A 20,016-nucleotide genomic window follows, 5' to 3' on the forward strand; every position below is an offset into this window, starting at 1 on the left:
TTCTTGTGATAAAAACACACATCAAATTCACCATCTTAACCAATATTTTTTAAAGATTTTATTTATTTATGTGACAGAGAGGGGGAGAGAGAGCACGCACAAGCACAAGCAGAGGGAGAGGGAGAGGTAGGCTCCCTGATGAGCAGGGAGCCTGATACGGGGCTCAATCCCACGACCCTATGCGGGGCTCAATCCCATGACCCTGGGATCATGACCCGAGCCATAGGCAGACTCTTAACCGACTGAGCCACGCAGGCGCCCCCATCTAAACCATTTTTAGGTGTACATCTGAGTAGCATTCAGTGTGTTCACATTATTGTGCAACAGCTCTCCAGACCTTTCTCATCCTGCAGCATTGAAACTTGCACCCACTAAACACTAAATCCTCCTCCATGCTCCCTCAGACCCTTGGTAATCCCCTTTTTGCTTTCTCTGATTTTCACTACTTTGGATACTCTACAGGAGTGGAATCATACAGTATTTGTCCTCGTGTGCCTGGCTTATTTCCTTAGCATAGTGTCCTTGAGATTCACCCCTGTTGTAGCGTGCTACAAGATTTCCTTTTTTTTTTTTTTAAGGCTGCATAATATTCAAGTGTACAAACAGTTGACTCAACACAGGTTTGAACCGCGCGGGTCCACTCACATGTGGAATTTTTTTTTTTTTTTTCAATAAATGCAGTAGTACTATGAATGTATTTTCTCTTACAAATTTCCCTAATAGCATTTTCTTTAGCTTTATTGTACAGTGTGTAATATATATAGCATACAAAATATGTGCTAATTGTTCATGTTGTTGATAAGGCTTTTGGTCAATAGTAGGCTATTCATAGTTAAATTTTGGGAGTCAAAAGTTACACGCAGATTTTTTTTTTTTTTTAAGGATTTTATTTATTTATTTGAGAGAGAGAATGAGATAGAGAGCATGAGAGGGGGGAGGGTCAGAGGGCGAAGCAGGCTCCCCACTGAGCAGGGAGCCCGATGCGGGACTTGATCCAGGACTCCAGGATCATGGCCTGAGCCAAAGGCAGTGGCTTTAACCAACTGAGCCACCCAGGCGCCCCTACACGCAGATTTTGGACTACGTGAGGGGTCGGCACCTCTAGCCCCTGCATTATTCAAGGGTCAACTGTATATACCACGTTCTCTTTATCCATTTATCTGTTCATGGACATTTGGGTTGCTTCTGCTGCTTGATTTTTTTTTTTTTTAAAGACTTTTATTTATTCATTTGAGACAAAGAGATACAGAGAGAGAGAGCATGAGCAGGGAGAGAGGGAGGGGGAGAAGCAGGCTCCCTGCTGAGCCAGGAGCCTGATGTGCGGCTCGATCCCAGGACCCTGGGATCATGACCTGGGCCGAAGGCAGACGCTTAACCATCTGAGCCACCCAGGCGCCCCTGCTTCTTGATTATTGTGAGTGATGCTGCTGTGAACACGAATGTACAAATACCTCTTGGAGCTCCTGCTTTCACTTCTTTTGAATATATGCCCAGCAGTGTGATTGCTGGGTCATATAGTAATTCCATGGTTTGTTTCTTTTTTTTTTTTTAAGATATATTTATTTATTTGCAAGAGAGAGCAGGCGGGAGGGGCAGATGGAGATGGAGGATAGAGTCTCAAGCGGACTCCACACTAAACACAGAGCCCCACGCGGGGCCCGATCACGACTTGAGCCGAAGGCAGTCACTTAGCCAACTGAGCCACCCAGGTGCCCTGAATCAACCGTCTTTTCATCAGTGATTTGCGATGTCACTTTTATCATAAATTAAGTTCTCCTATGTATTTGGATCTAGTTCTGAGTCTCTGGTCTCCCTGGTCGGTCCTTACAACTGTTGAAGGCTGCACCACACTGTTGTTCACCATTGAGGCTTTATAATAGTGTGTTCTTTATATCTGGGGGAGCTACTTCTCTCTTTTTCAGAGTTCTTCTGGCCATTCTTATTTTATCATCACGTGATCTTTTATTTACTAAAAAAAATTTTTTTTTAAAGGTTTTATTTATTTGACAGAGAGACACAGCGAGAGAGGGAACACAAGCAAGGGGAGTGGGAGAGGGAGAAGCAGGCTTCCCGCGGAGCAGGGAGCCCGATGCGGGACTCGATCCCAGGACCCTGGGATCATGACCTGAGCCAAAGGCAGATGCTTAACTGGCTGAACTACCTAGGCGCCCTTCATGTGATCTTTTAAATCAGACCTCTGTGCCACTGTCCCCAACAAGAAGCTATTAATATTTTTACTAGGATGTTGTTAAACTCTGAGGCATCTTATGGAGAATGGATTTCTTTGTGATGTTGGGTCTTCCTCTTCACAAACACCATATGTCTGCATTTCAACAAGGCTTCCGTGCCCTGTGGTAAAATCCTACATATTTGTTGTTAGATGAATTCCTACGCGTTTTATCTTTTTTGTTTGTTGTTTGACATGTCAAGCCTCTAGGGTGATTTTAACGGTTTCCAGTATTGTACTCCTAAATGTTATTCGTTTGTTGTTTTTCTTTAAGCACTTTTGGTAACTTTATTTTTCTCTGTTACTGCTCCTGCTTTGCTTGTGAGGAAACTGTCTGGGCAAGCTACCTGTTTTGTGCCTCAGAGTTAGACACATTTCTTTATCCCCACTTCTCAGGCCTTTAATAGCATTCCAGTAAAATGTCTATACTGGTCACAAGAGGAAGTGGTTTTTAGGAGGGCAGCTGGGCATTTTGAATTGTTTAAGGTAACTGAAAAGATGGTCTCTTCTCTCTGTTTAAATGTACATTAAGAAGTTCTGTATGGATTTTAGTAGGATGTTCTGAATACTGATTTGCATTGTGAGTCTCCAAGAGAAGATTTGCTGCTTTTGGCATTTGGCTGGGCCCTCTGGGTCATCCTAATAAGGTGCTGGCTCATTGCTAAGTGCTATATAGACCTTTCTCATTTAATCCCCAGGACAGTTTTGTGTACCCCAAGAGCTAAGACGATTCTCATTCTGCAGGCGAAGAGCCTGGGTCCCGGGAGGTTAAGATGCTTGTTCAGGTCCGTGGTGTCTAGGAAGTGCCCATGCTGGGACTCATGCCCCCCTTGTGTCTGGCCTTTCTTGTCTCCCGGGTTTGTAGGCACCAAATGGATGCTGCTGTTTGCTCTCTTGGACAGCTTTATTTTTCTCTTTACCAGGGCCACAATCATGTCTCTGGAAGACTTTGAGCAGCGTTTGAATCAAGCCATTGAAAGAAATGCCTTCCTGGAGAGTGAACTTGATGAGAAGGAGAATCTCCTAGAATCTGTTCAGCGACTGAAGGATGAAGCCAGAGGTCAGGAGGCCTTGGCTTTCTGGGTACCCTGACCAGCGTTTTCTCCTCTCCCTGTCTGAGAACAGCTTGTCCTGCAGTGTCGCCCAGTGTTACCTTTGCTGGAAATCCGTGCCCTGCTCGGCACACAGTCTGGTCAGAGGGTATAGAACCACACTGGGCAGGCTTCAGCCTTGGTCCCTACCCCGTGCTAAGAATTGTCAGATGTCCGACCCTGTGAAGACCCCTTGTGGATATTTAAGCCCACCCCGGGCTTTTTGATTGGTAGGAGTATAAGAGTTTTGTGGAGAGAAAATTCTTGTTGATGCAATTGCTAGCTAGCCCATTGGTTTTGTGGCTTGCTGGCTGCTGATGCATGTGGCTTAGAGCTCTGAATTCCCATCAGCATTTACTCCGTGGAAGTTCACAGTTCCAGAGGTAGATCTGGGTGCAGAAGAGATTTTTTTAAACATCCCAATTAATTGTTCATAACATTAATTTAGTTCCTAACGTATAGACAGTAGAAGGGAGATTAAAAAGAAAAAAACTTTTTTTTAATATACATTGGGGTGCATGTATCCCTTCATTTTTATCATTTTTTTAAGATTTTATTTTTTTATTAGACCATCAACAGGGGGAGGAGCGGAGGGAGAGGGAGAAGCAGACTCCCTGCTGAGCAGGGAGCTCAATGCGGGGCTCGATCCCAGGACCCCAGGATCATGACCTGAGCCAAATGCAGACGCTTAGCCAACTGAGCCACCCAGGCACCCCTAAGAAAAAAACTTTTAAGTTTGAAGGTAGTTCTGTAAATGCCCATGAGTAGTGAAGTGGTTAAAAAAATTACATAGACTTATTTTCTGGAATGTTATAGATAGAAATATAGTTAGAAAGATTAAGACATACTGTCATAGACAGTAGATATATTTCTATTTATACTTAATAAGAATTATTCCTATCATATGCTTAATAGAGATACATAATTCTTTGAAAATACAGAAAAAAAGGATTGAAAATATCTCCCCCATATTATAGTGATTATGAGTGAGGAGGGGCATTTGGGGATGGGTTGAGAAAGCATATTTTCACTTAGTATTCTATATACCCTATTGCACTGAAATTGTTTATTAGTGTATCTATCACTGCCATAGTTTTTAAAAATTTTTAAACCTTTTTGTTTTTACTAAAAAATTATGTAGTTTTACAAGCCTGCTAGGCCAGGTCCTGTGGGTTTCACTTCGTTGAGGGTTTCCACCTATGGTTTTTCGTTCTGGCACTTCTTTTCCCTGACCAGTGTCTACTGCTGACCGCCCCCCCTCCCCTATCACCCAAAGCAGGGACCTAATCTGAATCCTTGTCCTGTCTCAGATTTGCGGCAGGAGTTGGCTGTGCAGCAGAAGCAGGAGAAGCCCAGGACCCCCATGCCCAGCTCGGTGGAGGCCGAAAGGACAGACACAGCAGTGCAGGCCACCGGCTCTGTGCCATCCACACCCATAGCTCATCGGGGACCCAGTGCTAGCTTAAACACACCAGGGACATTCAGACGTGGTAAGGGCATAGCCATCGCGAGGATTTTCTTTGCTTCATAAAGCTTTCCCGGGGGTAGGGTCCTGGGTGAGAGAGCCACTGGGCCAGGCTGTGCTGCACGGAGCAAACTGGGGTGTTCATGGCAGCGGGGGGAGGGGAGGCAGCTTTGAGATAAGCAAGAAGAGCTTGGTTGTGAGGTAGTAGGGGAGCGGTGGAGTCTGTGGGGAGCGGGGAGCGGGGGAAGGAAGCTGCCACTCTGCTCCTACTCCAAGAAATGTGGGCCCAGCCTTAGCAGACATTTCATTCTTCATCAGAAGCCGGAAATCCATTTTTTTGTTTTTTTCAATTTTATTTATTTGACAGAGAGACACAGCGAGAGAGGGAACACAAGTAGGGGGAGTGGGAGAGGGAGAAGCAGGCTTCCCGCCGAGCAGGGAGCCTGATACGGGGCTCGATCCCAGAACCCCGGGACCATGACCCGAGCCGAAGGCAGACGCTTAATGACTGAGCCACCCAGGAGCCCCCGGAAATCCTCTTCTTGAACGTGAAATCTCCCAAATTGCAAATTTCAATAACCAGATAAAAAAAAAATTTGAAAAGCATTTTATGGGTCTAGCAATAAATACATCCATCCAGAAGTGGAGCCAATGTAACCTGGGCTGCGTGGTAAAAAAAAAAAAAATGAACAGTTTGAGTTTTCTCCCCAGCTCCTCTGCTGATTAACCGAGACTGTTACTGGGCCGCTTAATAGCAAGTAACAACGATAGACAATTACCGAGTGCTCGTTGTGTGCTAGTTAGCCACTGTGCTTCGCATGCTTTGCATATATATGACCTCACTGAATTCTCACCACAGGCCCAAGATGCAAGTGCTATCCCCATTTGATGGATGAGGAGACTGAGGCCCTGATAAAGGAGCTTGCCTAAAATCATACGGCTGGTAAATAGCAGAGTTGGGATTCAGACCCAGGCCGGCTGGCTCCAGGGCTCACACTGTTGTATCTCTTAGCCTGTCCCCTGGGATCAAGAGGCTGGTGAGACTTCCAGAATCCCAGTCTAGAGCAGGGTTTTTCCACACTTGAGTATGCCCCTGAGATTCAGCAGGTGTGGGCAGGGCCTGAGATCCTGCATCCTAACCAGCATCCCCGTGATACTGATGCCGGGTCGTGCTTGGAGGAAAGAGAGGGGCTCTGGAGAGTTAAGCTTCTTACAAATTTGGTTTGCTCCAGCGCTGTTCCTAACTATATGGAATTCCTAGAATTTCAAGAGGACTTATTTCAATTTTGTTTTAAAAGAATAACACGTAAAGATAAACGTTTAATATAGTGGTTGTAAGGCTGCAAAAGTTTGGTCATCAAGTAGACTCTTCCTGTATTAGTTAACTAGTGAGTGCAACAGGGTAGCATCTGGGATCAGAGGGCAGAGTTAGCTTCCCAAGTCCACCCCTGTTGTTCTGCATTTAGGGATGTTAGTGCACGGACTTAGGACTGCAGGTTGGTATTACGTGCGCTTCCTTTTGCACACCCAGGTCTGGATGACTCCACGGGTGGGACCCCCCTCACTCCTGCAGCGCGGATATCGGCCCTCAACATCGTGGGAGACCTGCTTCGGAAAGTAGGGGTAAGACCACCACCTCCCTGGGGTTTGGTGTGGCTCCTTGACTGTGTTTCAGGTTATCGGAGAGGGGTGACCTTACCAGTTCCTTTCCCCTTTAGCAGAGACTCCCTGCGTTTTAGGCAAAACTCTGGTTCTGTTAGTGTCCCTGAGCATCATTTGAGCTTCTGTGAGCATTGTTATTGATGGAACACCCAGAGCCCTGACTCTGTCATCTCTTTGCCTGGGCATATCTTTCCCTGGTCATTTTTCGTTGGAATTTGGGAAATTGGGTTGGTGTCTATGATTTTTCTTTTTTCTTAATTTGAAAAAACTGAGAAACATTTAAAAATTGCCTCTTTTTAAATTTCTTAGGGAGTTAAAGACAAAAATCTCGAAAGGCTAGGGCAAAAAAACTTGACTTTATAGGTTTTATATTCATTATAGGGAAAGATTCTTCTGTGCTTAAGAAATAACATAGGTGGGGCGCCTGGATGGCTCAGTCGTTAAGCATCTGCCTTTGGCTCAGGTCATGATCCCAGGGTCCTGGGATCGAGTCCTGCATCGGGCTCCCTGCTCGGTGGGGAGTCTGCTTCTCCCTCTCCCTCTCCCCCTGCTTGTGTTCCCTCTCTAGCTCTCTCTCTGTGTCAAATAAATAAATAAAATCTTAAAAAAAAAAAAAAAAGAAAGAAATAACATAGGTATTCTTTGTGGTTGTTTCTTTTATTTTTAAAAATCATGGCCTGGAAGATCACATAATTTAAATCCTGCCAGAATGTATATAGTCAAAACTGCAACCTCAAAGAAGGTTGCAACTCATTTCTCATGTTTTTCCTTTCACCTTTTGGTTGTCTGGTTTTCTGTTCTGTAAACACATTTCTCTCTCTCTCTCTCTTTTTTTTAAAGATTTATTTATTCATTTGAGAGAGAGCACAAGCGGGAGGGGCAGAGGGAGAGGGAGAGAATCTGAATCAGACTCTGCACTGAGTGGAGCCTGACGCGGGGCTTGATTCCCACAACCCTGAGATCACAACCTGAGCTGAAACCAAGAGTCGGATGCTTAACCGACTGCACCACCCAGGCGCCCCAACACATTTCTCTGGTAATGTTTTGTACAGTCAGAGTATGGGGAAGTGTGCGGTGGTCTCAGTGCCCTCTTGGTTTTCATGGGGTCCCTTTCCAGCAAGGCACAGTGCTTCCACACAAGCCACTCTGAGCATGTTTATTGAGGTAAACAAAAGAGCGAATCATTCCAAAAGTGGATTTCCTATTTCCCATAGACAGAACTGGATAATAGGCAGGGTTAGTGATTTTCCCAGGAAGCCCCGAAATGTCTTAGGCCAGTGGCTCTAAAAGTTGGACGTATGTTGGATTCCTTCAGGGCCCCACTTTGGAATTCCAGCGTCCAACACAATTTGAGAACCCCTGTTTTTGGTTATTGTCTGTGCGCAGGCTCTGGGTGAGAGGTGAGTTCTTGTCTTTAACTTGGAGGATGAAAACGTGTTTCTCTGCAGGCACTGGAGTCCAAGCTGGCATCCTGCCGGAACTTCGTGTATGATCAGTCCCCAAACCGAACGAGTGGCCCAGCCTCGGGGCGGGGGAGCAAACACAGAGATGGTGGTGAGAGACAGCCAAGCAGCTCTGGCGTGCCTCTGGGTGACAAAGGGTCAGTACCTTGAGCTGTCCACTCCAGGGGGGAGCCCATAGCCATTTGGAAAAGTTGTGGGGTTATGTCTGTTAACCTTACCCTCCACCCCCTTGAGACAGAGTTAGGTGGTGTCTTCTGGTTAAGGGCAAATGGCCAGGAAGAGGCTCATTTTCATTATTTGATTCTGGCAGCCCCAGCTCCTGGTCATGCTGTGAGCATGTCCTGTATGAAACCCTTGTTTGGGACTTGGGCTTCAAACACTGCTCTCCTTCCCCCAGAGGAGGATTTTTTTCCTGAAGGGAAAAAAAAATCTTTAGAAACTCAGGAAACAGGCACTACATTCCAGCCAGACTAGATTCCCAAAGCCAGTCGCCTGATGAGAAAACACAGATCTGACCTCTGACAGCTTTGGGTGTTTTCTTACCTGAGGAGAATCGGGGCAGCTTCTAGATTCATTGATTTTCTAAGCCGTGCCGCCATCTTCCTGGCCCCCAAGCCACGTCACCGTGGTAGACGCATGGCAGACTGATGGTAGGACATGAAGACTCGTTTTTCATGGCTTGCACACAACTTCTAACCCTGTCGAAGAGGATGTTTTTAGCGGGTCTTCTGTGACCGGGCTTTTCATGTGGCCTTGGGAACGTGCGAGCTAGTTGGCCAGTGTTTTTTTTCTTCATTTCATTTCATGATACCCAGGGAGACACTGCTCCTGACTCTTGATATTCACTCTTAGAACTTTGTGGGCCCCGATGCTAGCCAGTCTGTCACAACTGTCATGTCCGCCTAATTTGGTTTGCTCTGTCTGAAGGTTGGGAAAACGCCTGGAATTTGGGAAGCCGCCTTCAAATATTTCCGCACCGTCGCTGCCGTCAGCCCAGGGTGTAGTCAAGATGTTGCTTTAGGAAATCCACGGAAGCTGAAGCCCCGGTGTGTCTGTGCAGGAGTCCTACCTTTCTTCCCCTCTTTAAACTAGGTTTTTGTGTTTTTAAGTTAGTTTGAGAAATAGCAAACAGTCACATTAGCCAATGAGGGCATCACCCGTGGCCCCTGCTAGTTGTCCTGGGGAAATGTTGTGTCATGATCCCCATCCTGCTTGCTGGTGTGGAAAGGGACAAACGGGACCCTCTGGAAAGGGCTCGAAGGTATGGACGCCGAGGCTACCCCATCATTGTGAGCTGACCTGAGTCCTGAATGGTTTTGAGACCTGTTTTTAATGTCGGGAGATGCCTTAAAAGTGGGATGTGAGCCCACCTCAGACTCAGGCCGTCTTCCAGAACAAAATCTCCCAAGGCTCTGTGGCACAGGGAGGGTCTGTGTAATGAAATCATGTCTAGGAGAGAGGAGTAGAATAGGCACATGCCTTTTTAAAAAGAAACTCTGGTGTTGTGTACCTCTGGGACTTTTTAATCTGGCTCTCACTGAGGCATTGAGAGCTGTGCTTGTGTTTCAGAAGAGATCTCGTGTGGACCAGGTCAGTGGAAAGTCTGTGTCCTCTTTAGATCAATCCTGATGGTTAGTCTTCCTCAAACTTCTGCCCTGGCCTGAGGGTGACCTCCGCTTCAGGACCCTGACAGTCTTTAGGGTCATGGCCTTGGGAATGCAACCCCTAAGAGCAGGACATCATTCAAAGCCTTGATAAAATAATCGGGGTGACCTCCAAATAAGATTAAACCACAGGATTGTTGTTGGAAGCTTCCTTGTCAAAGAAGAAACAAACACGGGATTTCCACGCGGATGTTATATGTACTCAACCCTGCTTGGTGTGAGCTGCCGTCTCACGCTTTTGGAGGCGACTAAAAAGAACACACGAATTCAGGAGCATGCATGCAGCTTAACGACCTTTTGTTACTAAGTTATTTTTCCAAAAGAATAGCAAAAATATCCTTGAGTTGAAGATAGAACTTTAGAAGTGCTACTGAAATTCAACAGAGAATTGATTTCTGGTGCCCGGCTCCTTACCCTGGGAACATTCTAACCTGTATCGGTGAAAGACGTACTTTTATTTTTTTAAAAGAACAATAAAATCAAGAGAAACTAATTTTCACCTAGCTTGTCGTGGTGGTCAGTAAATGCCGCTTCGTTTGTGCTTTTATGTTTGCTCGTATGGTGGCGAAGAGCTTGTTTTTTAACCAAGTAACTAAATATGAACAAAAAACCCTACTTTAAAAAAATTCCCTTCAAGTTAGCTTCTTAGAAGTAAGTGTAATTGGGGTATGTTTGTGTCTTGCTCAGGGTATATTCGCATTTGGTCACTGGCTGAGTTTTTCAGTTTGCCTTATTTCTTCTCTTCTCAAATCTCTTGGACCCCACGGAGTCGGTGTGTGGAATTGTTTGTGTCGAACAGAACTTTTGCAAGGGATCTCGGTCTGGAACACTCAAGCTGAGGAAGGAAAGGACCTACGGCCTGGTGTTGTATGGCCCCCGCAGTAGGAATGGTTTTTATGTTTTTAAAGGTTATTTAAAAAAAAATTTAGGGGCGCCTGGGTGGCTTAGTCGTTAAGCGTCTGCCTTCAGCTCAGGTCATGATCCCAGGGTCCTGGGATCGAGCCCCGCATCGGGCTCCCTGCTTGGCGGGAAGCCTGCTTCTCTTCCCACTCCCCCTGCTTGTGTTCCGCCTCTCGCTGTCTCTCTCTCTCTCTGTCAAATAAATTAAAAAAAAAAAAAAAATCTTAAAAAAATTTAAAAAGGAAAGATAACCACGTGACAGAGACCATACGTAGCCTGAAATATTGACTCTCTGGCCTTCACAGAAAGTCGGTTGGCCCCTGCTGGATGAAGGTCTTCTGTTTTAACTTTAAAATGCAAGAATGTCTTGTATTCTTCCCAGTATGTATGTATGGGTTTGAATTGATAAGGACGTTCTTTTTGGTCACGTTCCTACTTCTTGGGCCTGGAGCCTCCCACCTCTGGTTGGAGAAGTCCCCTCAACACAGACTCCTGTGACATCTCTGCTTGCCTTTTTTTTTTTTTTTTTTTGCCAGTTGTGGGATCTCGGACAATTGATTTCACCTCTCTAGGCCTCAGTTTCCCCGTTTATGAAGGAAGAATAAGCTGATTTCACAGGGTCACCATACGGCTTCAGTGAGAATGCCCCTCCCCCATTCTTTCACTCTCGAAAACGACAGAAGCGCTGAGTGCATGCCAGTGATTTATAACCTTTTATTCGTGAGGGTGTCCTTAAGTACAATCGGGGTGCATATAAAACAGTGTAACATTCCTGCTCTTACCCGCTGGAGCAGTCTCCTTTTTAATTCCTGTGACTACCGAAGGCACTTGGTCTCCGTGAACTGTGTGCGTCTGAGGTGTGGTAACCAGGAGGGGAAAGAACTCAAACAGGGGCCCACTCAACACATTGGAAGGGTATGGGAATGACTTGGGAGGGGGAGGCGGCGGCACCCACTTTGGTGACTTCCTCCCCCCTGTCATGTAAACTCAGTTGCCAGTGATCAGTTACGGTGGTTATATCTTTCCTAAAACCTCACAATTTCGGCACAATTCACCGATAGGGGCAGCGGGTGGGGTCTGTGTCACCTGTTGGGTTTTTCTCGTTTGGTACATCACTCAAAAGTTCCACTGATGCCCTGGACTCAGGGCGGTGGTGTTTATAGTCATCGTGAGGGGTGTCTGTGACGTTTGGAATTTGAAGATGGATTTTGACGGTGCTAAGCAGAGTCCACTGGGTTTGGTTTTGTTCCGTTTGTAGCAAGTCGTTCATTCACTGGCTTTGGTTCCGTTGAAGTCCGCGTCGCGAGCGTCCACTTCTTCGTCAGAGCCGTCCGCGTTTTCAATGACCCGACGTCCTCCAGACCTTCTAGCCGGAACAAAAGAGGTCTCGTTTCCTCGCCTGTGGGATTTAAGAGAATACGTGTTTCTTGAGTACCAAAATCTCCCTCGAGAAGGGAGGAGATTTTTCAAGGGGCAAAAAACAAATGCAGACAAACTCAAATGAGAGACAAGTATTCAGGTTGAAGTCAAGCCTTGACCAGTCTCAAAGTTCGGTAGCATTTCATCAGTTGGCATGGGGGAAAAGTAGATTTTTCAAAGCAAGGCCATCTGCTTAAAAAAAAAAAAAAATCTGGCTTGGTCATCCGATGACCCACAGGATTCTGGTCTGTTGGGGTCTTTCATTTAGAAAAGGGAAAAACAAGTTCCCATGGGTTTATTCCAAACCCAGGGGACTCTGCCTAGCATGTTCCCATGGGTTTATTCATACCCTCTGGGGCCGGTATAAAGGGGAACGTGTTCTCATGCTGTACCTCCTTGCCTTCAGGAGGTAAAAAGGGGGGGGTGGTTTAGGTTTTCAGTTGTAAGGAGGTGGAAATGAGCATCAAAGGCAGCCTCGAGGGAGAGAGGTCACTGCATGGATGCCAGAAGTGTGCTCTTGGTTCAGGCAACGCAGGGCCCCCTGCTTGTGTGGAGCAGAATTCTTGGCATGAGTTCTCACAGGGCGGAGGTCTTGTCTGATTTTTGCTCACCATGCAGGCACCATGCATGGCCTATAATAGATATTCAATGAATATTTGTTAGAAAAGTGAGATAGACCTGTTAATCCGAGGTGTATTTTAGCTCTAGCTGGTAGGACACCCTCTCTGTCCTTAACAGCTCCCATCTCTGGAGTGCCAGATGCCCTGAGTTACTGCCAGAGCCTGCCCAGGTCACCTGAAGTGAGGCTTTGCTTAGAAGGGCAGGCAGGCAGGCAGAAGGAGAAGTCCGATCCACCTGCATTCAACCTCCTCTGCTTGGAAGACATGGTTGCCATCTTTTCTGCGACCACAGCAAATAATCTTGTTGGGCTCTGGCCATCCGGCCCTGTTTGACCTGAATCGGAGGACCTGTCTTAACTCATTTTAGGATGCTTGAGAGGAGTGCAGACTCTTTGTAACGAAAATGGCCCACTTCACCACACAAAGGCTGGACAGAAAAGCCACGAGGGAGAGAGCCCATTCCAGTTATCCATACTTTAGTCAAAAGGGGCAACTCAGAGAGGTAAGATTGGAGGCAAAGCAAGGCCCAGAGTGTCCTGATCGCTGAGAAGGGGAGTCCCAACCTGAGCCTTTTGGGGTCTGAGGGTGGGAGAAACATGGCTGGGAAAACCTGCCCAGTTTCAGAGAATGGTACTTCCGGGGGCGCAGCGATCAGGAACGAATACTTCAGGTTGTAGCCACTCCCAGCTGATGACTGTGGCCAGCCTCACTCACATCAGAGGGAAGTCTGGAGGTGCCCAGCGCCCTTAGAACTAACTCACTTTCCATCACTCTCTCTCTTCTAGAAGTGACCTTAAAAAGTCTTGAGCACTGTGCTTTCCAAGAACCTGGGTCCCAGAGAAGGGTCTCTGAGGACAGGACAGAAAAAGCAGCGGCTGCTGTTCGCATGGGTCTCCTCCTGCATCTCCCCTCCCTGTTCCAACTTGATGGGACAGCTTGGGGCTGCAAACTCTGTCTCCTCTACCATTCCAGGCTCCAAGCACTCTTTACGTCTTGGAACAGTCTGTTCAAGTGAGAAGAGTTAAAGTGAGAAATGGGTTCCCTTGATCTGAGAGGTAAATCACACCCTGGGTCACCGTAAGCCTCCCCCCTCCCTCCACCTGCTTAGCCGCCAGTCCTGTGAGCCTGTCTCCCAGTTCAGGTGCCCTTCTTGAAGGAACTGTTTTCAAATTCAAGGCAGAGATTGGCACTGGCTACATTTGTCACATGAAGTAAGGGAACCCCCCCGCCCCCCCCCCCCCCCCCCCCCGTTAAGATTTTCTTAAAGGTTCTGATCCTGGAGCATTTGGCTTCTAGTCATGGACTCTCAGAACTTCTGCAAGGCCCTGGGGGCACACCATGAATCAGCACAAGACTATGAGCACTTGCTTTGCAAGGACTCGGTTTCCCATCAACTAGTGGGTCCGACGTTCCAGTCTGAGCTGGCAGGAGCCAGAAGCTCTGTCTTAGAGGCTGAAAGCTCTTCCTAAAGCTCCTGCCAATACCTCAATCAGCTTTAAGTACTTGCATAGTGGCAGCAAAGCTGAGATTCTCCAAAAGAGCAGAAGGGGGACACCAGCCAGGGCTGGCTTGGCCTCTCGAGGAAGATGAGAGGGAAACCCAGCCCCAGTGCCTAACTTCACATGTGCTAAAACTGTTAGACTCCTAGACAAGTCGAGGCCTCTTAACGCTTTCTCGGGAAGGGCCCTGTGTTCTTCCTCCAGTCTTAGGTGTCCACTCCCCACTCTGAGTATGTGCCCCCAAGACCTCTGGAAAAGGCTCTGCCAGGACCCCGCTTGGCTCCAAGGTGGCTGACGTGCGCCCTCATGTGCTGGAAATGCAGCTAGCAGCCCGGCCTTGCTTCAGCCCCACGCAGCCTCAGCAACTGTACAACACGCGGTGAGAGCTCATTTCTTTCGCAGACGTGTTTGTGAAAGCCCAGCTGCGGGGGGGGGGATCCGGTTGCTGGGCTGTGGTTACCATGAACCTGTGCCCTCTGAATTCTGATTTGTGAGCCAGACCAGCCAGCTTGAAGCCGTTCTCCAGGAATGGACCCAGACTGTGGAGCTGTCCTACCCGCTCAGGGTGGGGTCTTAACCAGACCAGGGAGGACAGCGCGGCCAAGTGTCCTAACAGTGTGGGAGATGCCCTCTTAGGTAAGAACAATCCAGGTGACACACACACACAGCCTCTGAACACCGGTCAGCACGCGGTGACAAGGACACAGTGCCATGTCACACTGCCAAAGCAGAAGTAGGGAAGGAACATGGGTCAAGAGATGAAGTCTTCTTAGGTTGATCTTGGCTGTGATGAAAGAGTTTTGAACTAAGATCTCCACACCTTCAGATTTTGCAGCAATCTCACAGAAATTTGGGGGGGGGCCAAAACGGGGGGCTACCGGGGATAGGGCGGGTGGGATGGCAGAAGAGAAGTGTGGAAACCGAGCGCAACACACATGAGCTGCGAAGCTGAAGGCATGATACCTGGTGAGTCATTGCGGAGTTTCCTGGGGGAGGGGGCCTCTGAAACAGAGAGAGAGAGTCCCTGGTGGTTACCATCCGCAAACGAGAGGGAGTCCGTTTCAGTGCGTGTTTAATCGTTAAAGGCATTCGCTTCAATTAAATCATTAAAGGCACTTAGAAGGCAACCTGGCAGTGAAGCACCTGCCAGCAAGAGCTCTTAGAGAGGCTGGTACACATAAGTCATTGTTTCCTTTGATAAGCTCGTGTCAGAACTGGCGGCGTGGCAAAGGCTGGGCACGGTGGTCAGGCTTTAACAGGAGCTCTTGAGATTTGTCAGGTCGGTAGGACTATGAAACTTGCTTTGCAACTCCTTGTCCTCCGAGAGCCGGCTAGGCTTGCCAACCTCATGCAAAGCTCTAGCACCTGACTTTAGGTTTTGCACACGTACGAGACTCAGGAGTGTGAGACGTACTGCTCGGTCTTCACCCTGCCTTAGTGGATGCTCATACTAGGACTGTAAGAAACGGAATGTTCAATACTGGCCTGGTCAGCCTAAGAAGGGCTGTTTGTCTGGGGCAGAACCCACAGGGGATGTTCAGCATATGCCAAAAGAATTGTTGGTCCTGAGAAAAGGGAGCAGTGACAGCTCAGGGTGACAGAGCCAGCGTGGCTGACTGCTGCCCCACCAGTCAGCCCAGCGCCGAGGAGGGGCAGGGACCAGTCACCAGTGGGGGCAGATTCCAGGGGCCTGCGTGGTGAGAACAGCTCTCTTGCTGACATCACCCTGGGGGTTGTTCCTAAGCCCCTGCTGGACCTGAGGGCTTACGTCTGGCCTCCATCCCAGCAGTGGGGGTTTCCCTCCAGAAGCCCTCTACCCTGTACTAGCCCTTCTCTTCCCCATTCTGAAAAGGGTTTGGGCTTTCCCCTCGTCGCATGCAGTGGTTCTCAGAGTCTGGAGTTGATACGGCAGGTGGTTTCAGGTGGTTCCTGGGCTTGCCGTGGGATAACTCAGTTGCACAGTGACAAAGGTATTCCCTTTCCAACTCTTTTTAAATACATCTGATTATGTCAGAGACGGTCTTTTTGGTGCTAATGTCTTCTGTCTCTCCCTTGTTAACGGAGAAGTAGGCCTTCTGGTCATAGTCCTCAATTCGTAGCCACGGTGGCTAGAATTCATTATTGTCTTGTTTTCACTATTTTAATTTCGTGGTGACCTGTTAATGCTGGTGATGCTGGTTTAACAATACAGGGGTGGTAGGATTTATTTGCAAATGGATGTGCGTGTGATTAGAACAGTTAATTTCAAAGACCACGTGAAGTCAGCGATGGTACAGGTGGTAAGAGGCTAAGGCAGAAGGGCCAAGGTGATAGGACAATGAGGTTGGGGAAACATCATCTCTGATTCAGTGACTGAAGGCTTGTGCCCAGCACTATCCCAGACACTGGGGATGAATAAGCAGATAAAACCTCTGTGCTCGTGGGGCCCAAGTGAAGGCTGCAAATGACGTAAGTAAAATAAATAGGTTACATGGTGATAGGTGGGCAAGGAGGAGGAGAACAGCAAGGATGGAAGTTGGAAGTTGTAGACGGGAATGTGGATAAGTCAGTGCCTGAAGGAAGGGAAGGAGGGATCCCGCTATGAGGAGAGCTGGGGGAGGAGCATTCCAGGCAGAAGGAACCACCAGTGCAAAGGCCCCGAGGCAGCGTGTGTACAGGTGGAGGGCTCATTTAGGAGGCAGTGGATGGAGATCATTAGGGCCAAGTGGAACCAACCATCGTAAAGACGGAGCTTTCAGTCTGAATGAGGTGAAGCCATTGGATAGTTTCAAGCAAAGGGGGGATCGTGACTCACCTCCATTTCAACAGGATTCCTCTGGCTACTGTGTTGAAAACAGACTATAAAGGCACAGCATGAACACAGGCCCATGAGGAGGTTGTAAAAGTTATCTAGATGTTAGGAGAGGGTGGCTTGGACCAGAATGACAAGAAATGGTTGGATTCTGGATATATGGTATTTTTAAGGAAAGTTGACCAGATTCTCTGACAGACTGGATGCAAGGTATAAGGGAGAGGGAAAAATATGACCCCAGGTTTGTGGCCTGGGTTAATGATGGCTTTATCAGTTGCTGGGCTAGAGAAGTCTATGCAGGAAGCTGGTTTGGGGGTGAAGGGGTTCAGTCAGGGCTCAAGGTGTGAGGGTCTGGGGTTCCAGGAAGAAGTCTGGGCTGGAGATAGAAACGAGGAAGTCACTCACTGTGAGTGGAATTCAAAAGCCACCAGCCTGGGCGCCTGGGTGGCTCAGTTGGTTAAGCAACTGCCTTCGGCTCAGGTCATGATCCTGGAGTCCCGGGATCGAGTCCCGCATCGGGCTCCCTGCTCAGCAGGGAGTCTGCTTCTCCCTCTCCCGCTCACCCCTCTTGTGCTCTCTCTCTCTCTCTCTCACTCTCTCTTTCAAATAAATAAATCTTAAAAAAAAAAAAAAAGCCACCAGCCTGGTTGAGATCACCCAGAGAGTGAGCAGAGATGAAGAGAGACCAAGATGGCAGGGCAGGCCAATGGCAAACCGGCGAGGAGATGTACCAGCAGAGGAGGTGAGGAAAGACAGCCAGAAAAGCAGGAAGCAAACCAGCTGTGGGGAGTGTCCGGGAAGCCCAGCCAAGGAAGGGCATGCTGCAGCTGAGTCGGGTGAGGCCTGAGGACTGACCATTAGGGTTTTGTGGTAAAGGGTAGGAGGGGAGTGGGGCTGAGAGGTTTTCTCAGCTCATGGAATGACTCTGTTGAGGGAAAACATTGCAAAGGAGTGAAGGGTAAGACTTTCTGGAACAATGTCCTTGAGTGAACAAGAGAGGTATGTCTACCAGAGGTGTTGGCCTGAGTTGGTGCTGGAGGGTCCAGCCCAGAATGGGGGACAGAGAAGAAATGAACACATCTGTCGGGAGGTGGGTCGATGGGGGAAATGGGGGCTTGTAAGGATGCGCAGGGGGGAGAAAGCCTGGGCCGAAAGTGAAAAGCAATGTCCAAGAGAGAGGGAGGATGAGGGGAGCCTGAGGTCCAGGAAGCACTGAGTGGGGTCTGCTCCACATGGCCCTAGAGAACACCCAGCAGGAAAGGGCAGTGCCCGTGTTTGCTTTTCTCAAACCATTCTGAGCAGCCGAAGGTAGAAAGTGTGCTTTCATTTGGGTTGTGTTTTTAACAAACTTAAAAAAGGTGGCAGGCAGAAGACTTGATGCTTGATGGGCAAGGTCAAGCTAATGCTGACGCCCACGGAGGGATCGTGGAGGAGAGAAGGTCAAGGACAGGGGACACTGGATCACCCCCCTGGAGGGCTGTGGGCACATGTGCCAGGAGGCTCGGGGCCCCAGCCTTCAGGGAACCAGTGGGGATGGGAAGGAGCCCTGAGGAGCAGGGGGCATTGCCTACTCACCTTCAGGCCCAGAGGTGCAGGGGTATGGGGGAGAACTCAGCCCCAGTTAGGGCAGAGGTTCTCGACCATGGGCGACTGCACCCCCAGGGGCATTGGGCGATGTCTGGAGACATTTTGGGTTGGGACAATCCAGTGGGGAGAGGCTGGGGATGCTGCCCAACATCCTACAGTACACAAGCCTGCTCGTGCAATCAAGAATGATCCAGCCCCAAACAAACAGCAATGGTGATGAGAGACCCGGAGGTAGACCAAGGAGCCGAAGAGAGTCCAGAAAAGAGGTTCAGGAGAGAAGGGACTTGTACTGATTCAGGGGACAGGGATTGGCCTCTTCCTCCTCACCTGAGGTTGGGATGGGAAGGGGAGCAGCCATTACAGAATCGCAGGGAGGATCCACGCCCACGGGTTTGGCCTGGCACACACTGGTGCCTGCAGAAGTGCGGACGAGCAGGGGGAACCCCATGGAAAGGAGCGGGGCGTTGGGGAAAGGGCGTCCTTTGCAGCGATAAAGAAACTCACTGTGGGCGCGTCAGGCCTGCCCGGAGCCCGGCCCGCGAGCCTTACCTGAGCTTGCTCTTGAGCACGTTCACCTCACGGCCCATGGCCTCGTTGCTCTCCGTGGCCTCATCCAGCTCCCGCTGCAGCTTCCTGCGGTTGGCATTGATGCGCTGGGACTCCTCCTCCGCCTCCTCCAGCTGCCGCTTGAGTTGCTTGACCTTTGCGTTCCCTTTCTCTGCCTGTCAGGGAGACGCCCGAGGGTTAGGGGAGGGTCGCCGACCCCTTAGTAGGGTCGGCGGCAGGCCAGGAGTGGCCCGAGGAGCTGGCTTACCTGCTCCTTGTACTGCTCTGCCATCTTGCGCTCGTCCTCCACCTGCAGAAGGACCTCCTTCAGCTTCTTGTCCTTCTGCTTCAGCGACTTGGCGGCCGCCTGCTTCTCTCTGCATAGACGGAGGGAGAGGGGATGGCTTCCCTTGCCGTTGGCACACAGACCCGACCCGCACCGTGCCCACCGTGAGCGCTTTTCCGGAGCCCCACGTCGGGGCTCCTCCCCCAAATCAGGTAGAAGAACAGGGTTCGGCCGTAAAAGGGAATGTAGTTCTGATGCCTGCTCCAACATGGGTGAACGCTGAAGACACGCTCAGCGGAGGAGGCCAGTCACAAAAGGGCCCGGAGTATGTGATTCCATTTATATGAAATGTCCAGAATAGACCACAGAAACGGAAAGTCAGTCAGTGGTTGCTGCGGGCTGGGGGAGACCGAGGGCGAAGGAGTACAGGGTGTCTTACTGACGGGACGAGAACGTTCCCTGGTTGACTGTGGAGAGGGTGCCCCTCTCTGCAAATACACTGCAAGCCATTGAGCCGAACACTTTAAACGGCTGAATTCTATCGTATGGATGTTATCAGTAAAGCCACTACCAGAATAAAAAGAATGGGTCAGAATCCTTGCGGTCTGCCGGTGACCACGGTGCTGTGACCTTCCTTTCTCATTAAAATGAGAAGGGGCCCTTCCCACACTTGCTTGGGCTGCATAGGCTGCTGATTGGGACTTTCTGTGTAGCCCTCAACACGACATCCTGCAAACAGGCCAGGAAAAGCCGGCGTGCCCCCGGGGAGGCTGGCTGACCTCACGGGAGCAGGCCT

The 20,016-nt window shown here is 49.1% G+C and overlaps 2 protein-coding genes across 7 annotated transcripts in view; one reads left to right on the plus strand and one right to left on the minus strand.

Annotated features, from left to right (window-relative positions):
• The window catches only part of NDE1 (nudE neurodevelopment protein 1), a 48,681-nt gene that overhangs the window by 20,687 nt on the left and 7,978 nt on the right, over positions 1-20,016 (plus strand). For 2 of the 4 annotated variants that reach the window (XM_021698309.2, XM_021698310.1), the window contains exons 5-9: positions 3,151-3,287; positions 4,629-4,808; positions 6,315-6,406; positions 7,894-8,045; positions 8,836-8,954. In XM_021698309.2, the coding sequence (XP_021553984.1) occupies positions 3,151-3,287; positions 4,629-4,808; positions 6,315-6,406; positions 7,894-8,045; positions 8,836-8,929 (655 nt within the window). In that variant the 3' untranslated portion in view covers positions 8,930-8,954. Of the gene's footprint in view, positions 1-3,150; positions 3,288-4,628; positions 4,809-6,314; positions 6,407-7,893; positions 8,046-8,835; positions 10,076-20,016 lie in introns of those variants that run through there. The other 2 variants (XM_021698307.1, XM_021698311.1) reach the window with 1 other exon arrangement.
• MYH11 (myosin heavy chain 11) overlaps positions 11,173-20,016 on the minus strand; it is a 115,191-nt gene continuing 106,347 nt past the window's right edge. For 2 of the 3 annotated variants that reach the window (XM_021698304.2, XM_044915630.1), the window contains 3 exons: positions 19,203-19,311; positions 18,938-19,110; positions 11,173-11,871 (listed from right to left, as the gene is read on the minus strand). In XM_021698304.2, the coding sequence (XP_021553979.1) occupies positions 11,739-11,871; positions 18,938-19,110; positions 19,203-19,311 (415 nt within the window). In that variant the 3' untranslated portion in view covers positions 11,173-11,738. Of the gene's footprint in view, positions 11,872-14,973; positions 15,013-18,937; positions 19,111-19,202; positions 19,312-20,016 lie in introns of all 3 variants that reach the window. The other variant, XM_044915631.1, reaches the window with a different exon arrangement.

Source organism: Neomonachus schauinslandi, chromosome 5, assembly GCF_002201575.2.
Source record: "Neomonachus schauinslandi chromosome 5, ASM220157v2, whole genome shotgun sequence".
NCBI lineage: Eukaryota > Metazoa > Chordata > Mammalia > Carnivora > Phocidae > Neomonachus > Neomonachus schauinslandi.